The sequence below is a fragment of the Eriocheir sinensis genome, chromosome 25 (genome assembly GCF_024679095.1).
Source record: "Eriocheir sinensis breed Jianghai 21 chromosome 25, ASM2467909v1, whole genome shotgun sequence".
Lineage (NCBI taxonomy): Eukaryota > Metazoa > Arthropoda > Malacostraca > Decapoda > Varunidae > Eriocheir > Eriocheir sinensis.
Window position 1 is genome coordinate 19,441,936 of NC_066533.1, and position 11,218 is coordinate 19,453,153.

Consider the following 11,218-nt stretch of genomic DNA (forward strand, 5'->3'; position numbering starts at 1 on the left):
GTTAAAAGAGGAGGAGGAGGAGGAGGAGGAGGAGGATCTTAAAACAAAGCAGAACGTGAGCAACATTACACACACACACACACACACACACACACACACACACACACACACGCACACACACACACACACACACACACACATGACCTAACCTGACCTGACCTCTAATTAGCCTGACCCAACGTGAGGCGAGGACAATTGAGGTCTCCAAGTGCTTCATTAAGTAAGGAAGAAGAGGAGGAGGAAAAGGAGGAGGAGGAGGAGGAGGAAACATGGAAACATGGACTAGCAGGCATCAGAAAGCCTGTTGGCTCATAACTAGGCTGCCTGCTTTCAGTGATTTAATCAATCCGTTTGCCATAGGAGTGGCTTGCAGGGAAGGATTAAAGCACTCGTGTACCTACTCTTGGATACGTTCAGTTCACTCCCGATGCAGCAAAGTGGCGATCAATGCGTTTCTTGAAGGAGTTGATGGTCTCTGCGCTAACCACTTCTGCAGGAAGGCTGTTCCAGTGGCGAACAACTCTATTCGAGAAATAACTCCTGCCGATGTCGGTATTGCATCGCTTTGCTTCAATTGTTTTTCCATTGTTTCTTGTCCTCGGGTTAGGTTGTAGCGTGAAGAGCTTTGAGTGATCAACGTTGCTGAGCTAGGTTAAGGTTTGTGTATTTCCAGTGTGTAATATGTATGACTTTTGCGACACTGTGGAAAGTATCTTAAGCATCCTATTAAAGCTTTTTCATCTAAGCCCTTTTTCAGTATTTCCAATATTTTCACAATAAATTATCTTCAGTATTCCATTAAATATTTTTTCACCTAAGCCCTTTTTCAGTATTTTAAGTATAAATTATCTAAAGTATTCTATCTATTTTTTATCTATGTGTCTATCAAGCAAAAACTCATATATACTAAAAATGAATATCTAAGAAACACAAACACTGAAAAATGACCTGGATGAATGAAACACAAAAATAATGATATTAATAATAATAATAATAATAATAATAATAATAATAATAATAATAATAATAATAATAATAATAATAATAATAATAATAATAATAATAATAATAATAATAATAATAATAATAATAATAATAATAATAATAATAATAATAATAATAATAATAATAATAATAAATATTAATGATAATAAAAATCTAACCAACGTACCTTTCCCTGTAGTGGTGCTTGTAGTAGTAGTAGTAGTGGTAGTGGTGGTGATGATGGTGGTGGTGGTGGTGGTGGTCGTGACAGGGGGGGTCATATTAAGGTCTCACTGTTACGGGGGAGCATGGGGGGGTATTCCATCCATTCTTCCCCCGCCCCTTCAATAATTCGCACAGACACGTTCCATATCCACACACACGCCTTCCTGTTGACACGACCTGTAAGGGAAATAGAAAAATATATATATATATATATATATATATATATATATATATATATATATATATATATATATATATATATATATATATATATAGTCAATGAAATACAAATAAATGAAAAGTAATATTAAGTCTACGAAAGAGAAGTGAAAAATACTATTAGGTCATTCTAAGCCAGTGGTTCCCAACCTTTGGTCCGCGGACCGGTGCCGCCGGTCCGCGGCTTATGATTTGCTGGTCCGCCAAATTGCTTTACTAGTGACTTTATTTTCCTCATGATTTAGGAAAATAATAATCTGTCAGAGCATTGAAATAAAAACTGAATGAAATATTTAGAGTATGGTGGAACACCCGCCGGACAGACGAGGAAGAAAGAAGAAAAGAAAGAAAGAAGAGAGAACGAGAGAAAATAAGAAAGACAGAAGAAACAAAGGAAAGAGAAGAGGAGCTAAAGCTAGCGGGAGGGAGATCGGATTTCTAGTTTCATTTGTAAAATATTACGTTGTGCTGTACTGACAGACCTTGCAATAGGTACATGAGTCCATCACCATGACAGCCAGTCTTTTCCATGCCTACTGTAGTACAAGTGCTGTAGTTAGTGCAGTATTTTCTCCCTCGTGGCGTCCATTTGAATAACTTAGCCTTTATAATCACTTAACTTTGTATAATGTGAAACATTACATTACATGGTACTGACCCACTGAATTTTAAACTGCTAAAAAAATAAAATGTGCATTTGGACTTTATAAATGTCAGTGTATGCTTGGATCTATGCCTATGGTACTGGTTCGCAGAATTTTTTCCACTTGCTCGGCTGGTCCGTGGCTTTGAAAAGGTTGGGAACCACTGTAGAATCTAAACTACCCGGAAAGGGTTAAGAATCAATGACCTACAACCCTACACTTCTCTTCCTCCTCCTTCTCCTCTTCCTCCTTCTCCCTTACGCGGATGTATTCGAGATGACGTCAAGAGGAGGAGGAGGAGGAGGAGGAGGAGGAAGTCATGGTATATAGGGTTTTAACGTGAGGATTCTGTGATTCCTTTGGAAGAAGAAGAGGAAGAGGAGGAGGAGGAGGAGGACGAGGATCCTGTTTGCGTAGAAGAAAGATCATTTGTAAGAGATTGGAAAGTCCGAACATCTTCCATTAGTCCTCCTCCTCCTCCTCCTTCTCCTCCTCCATTCTTTATCTTCTTCTCCCAGTGTCTCTTTTTCTCTTTTTGTCTTCGTCTTTGTCTTGTTCTTCTCCTTCCTTCCTCCTCCTCCTCCTCCTCCTTCTAGATAAACCGAGAGTACTCGGGTGAATATTAACAAAAGACAGGTGAATGCAGGTGTCAGATTACAACCTTTCCTTCCCGTCCTTGTGATTAGATTTACCTGCACATTCTCTTCTTTGCCTGGTGCCTACCGAACACCTACCTGGCTGCCTATCCCACCAACCGGTGCGCCTTCTTATAATATCACATGCGTTACCTGTGTCTGAGTCTGCTATCAAGTTACGTGTTTATCCATGCATTGTGCTGTCCCGCCTAACGCCTGACATGATCTTGGCCACTGTGCTGGGATCTGAATGCTTAATACAGTTGGACTGCAGGGTTGGTGATTTTTTTTTTTTTTAATCGAAAAAAAAATCAGTTTTTTTCATATTTGATTTTTTTTTTTTTTTTTTACTACACACACACACACACACACACACACACACACACATATATATATATATATATATATATATATATATATATATATATATATATATATATATATATATATATATATATATATATCCTTTTGAGTGGTTTGAAAGTCTCCATAGGTTACTTTAAGTTTAGGGCCTGTAAGTCTGAGCGCAGTCAAGGATCCAGATACATACTCGTTCAGGAATCACACATCTCAAACAAATTCTCTCCATTTGTTTTACATTAATACATAGATTAGGCAACATATATATGATATCTCTTCTCCAGGATAGGTCTACTTTACTAATCAAACATATTTCAAGGATAAATTAATCTCAGTTGTCAGTTCCTTATTATAAATTATAATAATGTAGGATTTTTTTTTTTTGTATATATTTCCTACCTTGAAGAGAATAAACGAATCATTGCACAGGAATAGGTTGTTTTATTTTACCATCTTTGGAGCACATCATTTAACTTATGGAATACTTTTAGTCAAAAAAATAAAAATAAAAATAAAATCATGATTTTTTTAGTAAAAAAATCAATAATTTAATAATGTGATTAAATCAATTTGATGAAATCATTGCCAACCCTGAGTTGGAGGCTTCTTAGAATGTGACTTTTTAGACAGTATTCTGAAACGTCTCCGCGCCTCAGTTCACCTGTTTGAAAAGCCTCTCGAATAAGTTGTTGCTGGGCTTTTCATGGACTGTTTTGTGATGCCAGTGACAGTTTTACCCGACTTCTCCATCTTGAACGGGAATATCACCCATGAAAACCCGGCTAATCTTCTCAGTGGCCTTGGGAAATAGTCGTAATGGGAGCCGAGGCGTTTAAGAACATGGACCTGAACCTTTTCCGGGTCTAGATTTCACTGTTTAGGTCAGAATGTTGCATCCATCAATCACAAAAACACACACGACTGGTATCAAATGGCTCTCAGTGCTATTAAAGCGCTTCAAGGCGGGTCATTGAAAGAAAATAAAGGTTTGAAGAGCGCTAGATTAAAGGAGCCTCGTTGAAAGTCATGAATCAAGTACACGCAAACCACTTGGGAGGGGAGAAAGAAATGATGAGTGTGTGTGTGTGTGTGTGTGTGTGTGTGTGTGTGTGTAAATGGTGTGGGAGGGAGAGAGGAAGGGAGAGAAGGAGGAGGAAGAAATGGAGGGAGGGGAAGGGAAAGGATAAGGAGGAAGAAAGCTTTGGAAGAAGTAAAACAAGAACAAGAGAGAGAGAGAGAGAGAGAGAGAGAGAGAGAGAGAGAGAGAGAGATGAAAAATGACATAGACAAACAGACAATAGGGTAGAATCATAGGAATAAAGGGAGGAAACGGATGCCACGTCTGCGAGGAGATACGAACTGGGGTCAGGAGGATAATGAAGGCAACAGGGAGACCGTAAGCAGCGGAGAAAGGAAGAGACGAGTGGAGGAGAAGGATACCCTGACGCGAGAGAGACAGACAGACAGACAGACAGACAGAAACACTACACAATACAGCCTTTACTCTCAAACCCAAAGAAACAAAAGAAATACAAAAAATCTTACAGTCCGTGACCCAAGCGAAACACACACACACACAGACACACAGAAAAGCCTCTCGCACAGATGACCACAGAGAAAGAACGTTTATACATACCAGTGGAAAAGCCATTCTTATATCCCTGGAAACAGTTAACCACAATAAAAGAAGGATAATAATAGACAGAAAAAGACAATCTTGTACCCCCTAAAAAGCTATACCTTGCCAATATTTACAAACCGTACTAAAAGAAGGAAATTAACAAGCAGAAAAGGCCTTGAAAAATGATCGCATTGTGTGAGAGACCGATGCGTTTAGTAAGAATTAGTAGGAATTATTATTATCAATCACTGTCGCTTCATATCAAAACACCATAAAAACTTAGCAAATACTTTAGAAATCAGTATGAAAGAAATAAGTACATACCAACCTGATAAAAAGCGTATTAAGGGATGTGCTTGACCCAGACTAACAAAAAGAATATGATACGTAATTTCACAATCAGAATCCCCATAAAGTTACTAAACACAACAACAGGGAAGGAAAATTTATTATAAGCTAAACAAGTCTCTCAAAATGTAGTTAAGTGTAAAATAAAGAGGGAGGAAGAAGGAAAACATAACACATATACCTTAAAAATACCTAGAGAAATAAATAAAGAAAGAAAGAAAAGAAAACGTTGGCTATTAAGGGAAGATTTTATCATTAATTGAAAAAAAAAGAGATTAGGGAGTGACATTTTTATCTATCAGGAGATAATGATGATGATGACGATGATGATGATGGAAAGAAGGAAGAATAGGTAAAGAAGAGGAGGAGGAGGAGGAGGATTCTAATATTACGCAATTTACCTCCTCCTCCTCCTCCTCCCTCCCTCCCTCCCTCCCTCACGATTCTCGGTTGGGGGTAAAGGTCAGGGAAAACACAAGGAAGAAGAAGAAGAAGAAAAAGAAGAAGTCAATATCTACCTGAGTTTACCATTTTCATGCACCGTTTTCTATCTTCCCATTGGACAACAGCAGCCCTATCTCTCTCTCTCTCTCTCTCTCTCGACAAGCTCTCCTTCCCCCATCCGCTTCTATTCTTCTTAATCCATACAGAAAGTAACATATATGGACTAGCAACTGTCTATGATTAGGCTTAGTAGGCCCATATACATCTTGATTATAGGTCTATCGTGTGATTTATTTTGTGTTCATTGCGTGCTAGTATTCCATCCGTCCTTTCTCTCTTATTTCTCCTGTTTTCTTTTCCCTGTAATGTTTGTCTGTAATGTAAATCGGTAAGTCTTGGGTAGCCACTTATCATGTTACACACACACACACACACACACACACACCAGGGATGAGGGGAATACAAGAACTGTGTATTCGAATACGAATACGGATACTTCATATTTATACGAATACGAATACTCTGAAATACTGATAATTCGAATACAAATACGAATACTTCACGAGAGTATTCGTGAATGCATTCATGAATACTTTTCGTTGAAAATAATTTTTTCATGTAGGTAGCTCGGCAATGAGCCTAATACGGTACTAAAGTTATTCAATAGTAAAATAAGTAAATAGTAAACTAAGACATATTTGTTTTCAAAAATTTTCAGGTATATTTCTAAGCTGTACTGAAACACAACAAAATATCTATATCACTATAATTCATGTAATATCCAGGGATTCCAGAGGGGGGGGGGGGAGCAAAATAGAGAATAAATCCAACAATGAGCCTGGAGTAACACACCCTACCATTGGCAAGAGGCAATTGAGGGCCGCAGTCTGCGGCTCCCAGATCGAACTGACAAAAGTTCCCTGATTTGCCTAAAATTTACCACAGCATTTCCCTCTCGTATTTTTGTTTTAAATTCTTATATACATAAATAGACAGAGAGAGAGAGAGAGAGAGAGAGAGAGAGAGAGAGAGAGAGAGAGAGAGAGAGAGATGATGGGTAGCTACTTGCAAACATAGTTAGCCTTCATTGTTACCTACCTAGAATGACTGCTATTCCTGTAGATCTGAAGTTTTGTAGATGTCAGCTGTCATATGTTCTAGCAATGTATGCATGCTTTTCTCAACAAACACTATAGGTATATCGAGTACACTAACTATATGTTTTGCACTTTCAACTATCTTCTTATGTTTTGCCCCAGCAGCATGCTTTTCTATTTCTGATTTACCCGCCTTTCCGTCAGAATTACACAATTTACAGTGGAAATACATAGGCCCCTTGCCGCTTCTTGTCAGCCAACTTTCAAACAACGGGTCACTTTCCCATTTTTCCGTGTATTTCTGCGTATACGGCTGTCGTTGCCGCTTGGCTGGAGGATTAGACATGACTACTGTGTATTAGTAACAAAAACAAGAACTTAACTGAGTGACAGTGTGAGACAGACTGAGGGAGAATACTGGTACTGGTAAGAAGCGGCCAGGGTTAATCCGCGTCTCGGTCTCGTAGATTCAGCTAGCTAGCAGGGACGAGGGAGGGAAGGGGAGGGACGGTATACGGGTCTCATACAAGTCATGACACCGTTAGAGGATGAGGGAAGGAAGAGTGAACGGTAGGGGAAGGATATAGTGATCGAGAGAGGCCTCACAAGTAGGTTGAAATGTAATTGACCTGTATCATACACGTCGGACAAACAGGAACGACGATTTGTAACTTGGAAGGAACAATAACTTATTTTTGATGATGGATTTAAGATTATTCGACATATTATTCGAAGAATACGAATACTTTTCCCAAGTATTCGAATACGAATGCGAATACTTTGATGTCAGATGACAAGTTTTCGAATACGAATACGAATACACCCAAATACTGTATTCGAATGTATTCGAATACGAATACCGAATACGAATACCCCATCCCTGACACACACACACACACACACACACACACACACACACACACACGTGACAGCTTTAGTATGACGCTAATAATAAAATTAATAATAATAATAATAATAATAATAATAATAATAATAATAATAATAATAATAATAATAATAATAATAATAATAATAATAATAATAATAATAATAATAATAATAATAATAATAATAATAATAATAATAATAATAATAATAATAATAATAATAATAATAATAATAATAATAATAATAATAATAATAATAATAATAATAATAATAATAATAGCAATAATAATAATAATAATAATAATAATAATAATAATAATAATAATAATAATAATAATAATAATAATAATAATAATAATAATAATAATGATAATAATAATAATAATAATAATAATAATAATAATAATAATAATAATAATAATAATAATAATAATAATAATAATAATAATAATAATAATAATAATAATAATAATAATAATAATAATAATAATAATAATAATAATAATAATAATAATAATAATAATAAAAATAGTAATAGTAATAATAATAATAATAATAATAATAATAATAATAATAATAATAATAATAATAATAATAATAATAATAATAATAATAATAATAATAATAATGATGAACGTATCTCATAACGCCGCATCAACATGTAAATAAAAGTCTCACGGCATCCTCTTACTTTTCCACTTCGTTTGTGACCTCAAAAGCATCATCCAAGTGACCTTCTGAAATGACCACTCCACGAGGTCAGGTCACTGAGGCGCCTAAAGCTAAAGAATCCAGGGCCTGTTGTGTGTGTGTGTGTGTGTGTGTGTGTGTGTGTTGAAGTAATTGGCAGGTGCCGTAAAAGCTCCAAGAGTTATCGACACACACACACACACGCCTCGCCGCCCCGGCCTCATCCAGAGTGCCCACTCGCCCGTCACGCCTCGCACGGCCGCCGCCTTGCTGCCCTGCCGGCCGCCCCGCCCCGCCCCCCCTGGCCTCCGACCCGTCATGACGCCCCTGCCGGCACTGCTTTGCCTCGTGCTGGCCGCCGCCAGCGCCTCCACCGTGTGGCACAAAGCCCTGATCACGCAGGACCGGCTGGGCGCCGCCGCCAGGACCCAGACCGTCCCCGTGTCGGAGGAGATCCTGTGTGCCATCACGGCCACGCACACGCCCTGGTGTCACCTGTTCACCCACAACGCCAGCGGCTGTGTGATGTACGACGTGCTGCTGGACAGCCTGGCCGACCCGCCGCCCGAGGGACAGGACGCCGCCGCCTGCAGGACCCGACACCGCAACGGTAAGGCGCCCCCGGCAGTGTTATGTCACACTAACGTTCAGCCGTTCACACGGAGCCTTGCTCTCAGCCGGGCTACATTTTGTCCAGTCATAACATTGCCATTCCTAACAACCGCCCTCAGACCATTACCAGCCCCTCCCGACACGACTCCTCTTTGCAGTGTGCATTAGAGAGGGGGAGGTGCTGCAGGACGGGGAAGAGGCAGAGGTGGAGTGCTTCCCGCACACCTGCAGGGAAGGTGTGCTGGAACCCCAACCAAAGAGTGAGTTGCTGCACGCCTAATAGCGCTGCCCTTCATCTCCTTCTGTGATAGCCCGGTCAGTGTATCCTCCCCCCCCTGACTCTTTCCTGCTCACAGGTACAACTTGCGATGGGCCGTTTGCGGAGCATGCCGTGGGCTGCGTACATTTTGTTGATCGCAACATGCGGTGGTGCGAAGCCCGTCAGTACTGCAGCTCCCTGGAAGCAGACCTGGCCGTCGCGCAACCCGAGAACTTCCCGTCTCTGCAGCAGTTTTACTTGGACAATGCGGGTGGCCAAGGTGAGTTTACATGACTGAACAGCATAGCATCTGATCCCATATTGGCGTCTCTTGATTACAGTGGCACAAAGCCGGGAGCAATAGCCAAAAGTCAAAAGTGCTACGGGTTGACACTCTATACACGGGGGCGATGAGTGCCTCGCTAGTGTGTAACCCAGCCTCGTAACGGCCTTAGACTCCCATGTTTGTGTGTCAGTAGCCACTAAGAGCTGCACCCGGGGGTCGCGCCGCTAACAACATTCTCCCCGCAGAGACGTGGGTGGGCATCAAGGCGACAAAGTGGCTGGACGGGCACGCCGTGAACGAGAGTGAGTGGTACCCGGGCGAGCCTAACGGCGACTTGAACACATTCTGTGCCCGCATGAAGAAAAAAGACGACAACTATTTAATCTACGACATCTCCTGCGACAGTAGCTACCGCGTCGTGTGCATGAGGGGCTGAGGCGCCTCTGTCCTGCTGAAGGCGACCGGGCGGCATATTCCCAATCTCTCAACGGGTAGCTATGAGGTCCCCGGCTGTAGCTTCCAAACTGACCACGGGTATTCAGGACAATACTCCAATTGAGACTCCCACTCAAAATTACCAGAAATGCCTTCAACCAAACCTGACCTGGCCTAACGTACCCTGCCCTGTTCAAGAGTGGGCGCCACGCACCAGTAGAGAGAGAGGGAATACGCAACCGGGAGAGGCGGAGGAGGTGTGCAATAGACTGCAGCAAAAAAAGAAAAATCAGTACTTCGGTTTCCAGAGCATTTATTATAATTCTTATTAATTCACCTATCTACTTACTCTCACTGACTTATGTACTTGACTCTTTAATTACAAGCTACAAGTCAATACGTAAGCATGGAAGGGGTCTCGTGCAAAAGTCACCCAGCGCCGGCGACCTGGTTTCCTCGCGTGCCGGCAGCTTCGAGGTTCAAAGGGACACAGTCTTAAACATTTCCGCGTCCAAGCACACACACATCTTTGACACGGTTTACGTAGGAGTTTTGGGCTTCTCCAGGGGTGACTGTGTGACCCTGGTGGTAGTTCGACCCTTCTTCAGTATCCTGAACCTAAAAAAGCACTCACAAGAACACAATTGACCTCATTTTTGGCCCACCTATTTGACAAGGCTTTCGTAGGCGTCTTGGGCATTTTCAGGGGTGGCTGTGTGACCCTGGTGGTAGTTTGACCTTCTGTACCTTGAACCTAAAGAAACACCCACGAGAACCTTATTGATCTCATTTTTGGCCTTGGAAACAGTTGATGATGTGAGAGTGGAAGCGTCTGGGAACACCAAACAAAGAGAAAGAGAGCGGGTGCAAGATCGCTTTCGGCTGCATTTCAGTGAACACGCATCAAGGCACTCATGTCTCCATTAACTTAACCACAGCGATGCATTTGGGACACACGGCCAATATAGCATTATCTTGAAAGCACAGAGCACTTAGACACCCATGAAGGCAACAACAGCTCAGGCAGGTCACACGTGTTAGCACTTTGAGCCTCCCCTTCGTGACTTTTAAGTGGATGTTTGATTCTCACGGTCATAATATTAAACAGATCGGCGCACAAGCACACGTATTTGAGAAGGCATTTCCAGGGGTAGGTTTTTTTACCATTCTGATAGTTTGAATATTCTTCTGTACCTTGAACATTAAATAAACACCCATTAGAACCCGAGTGATTTTCTTTTCGACCTTTGGAAGTATTTGATGTGAGAGGCGGAGGCGTCTGAAAATACCGACCTCACTCTAAGGCAATGGATGTGAAGAGGTTTTTTGTCTGGCACTTAACGAAGGAAGGAAGGAAGGAACTGAGGAATGTATGAAAGAAAGAAAGGGAGAAAGAAATGAAAAATGAAAGGAAATGGAACACAATACTGATGAAAACCGAAACAAGAGAAAGAAAAAATGTGAAGGAGGA

The 11,218-nt window shown here is 40.7% G+C and overlaps 1 protein-coding gene across 1 annotated transcript; it reads left to right on the forward strand.

Annotated features, from left to right (window-relative positions):
• The first annotated feature begins 8,293 nt into the window (after positions 1 to 8,293).
• LOC127003573 (uncharacterized) lies at positions 8,294 to 10,955 on the forward strand. The gene is made up of 4 exons (XM_050870451.1): positions 8,294 to 8,765; positions 8,926 to 9,027; positions 9,124 to 9,306; positions 9,558 to 10,955. The coding sequence occupies exons 1-4, from the start codon at positions 8,474 to 8,476 to the stop codon at positions 9,746 to 9,748; spliced, it is 768 nt and encodes a 255-aa protein (XP_050726408.1). The 5' UTR covers positions 8,294 to 8,473; the 3' UTR covers positions 9,749 to 10,955.
• Positions 10,956 to 11,218: the final 263 nt, after the last annotated feature.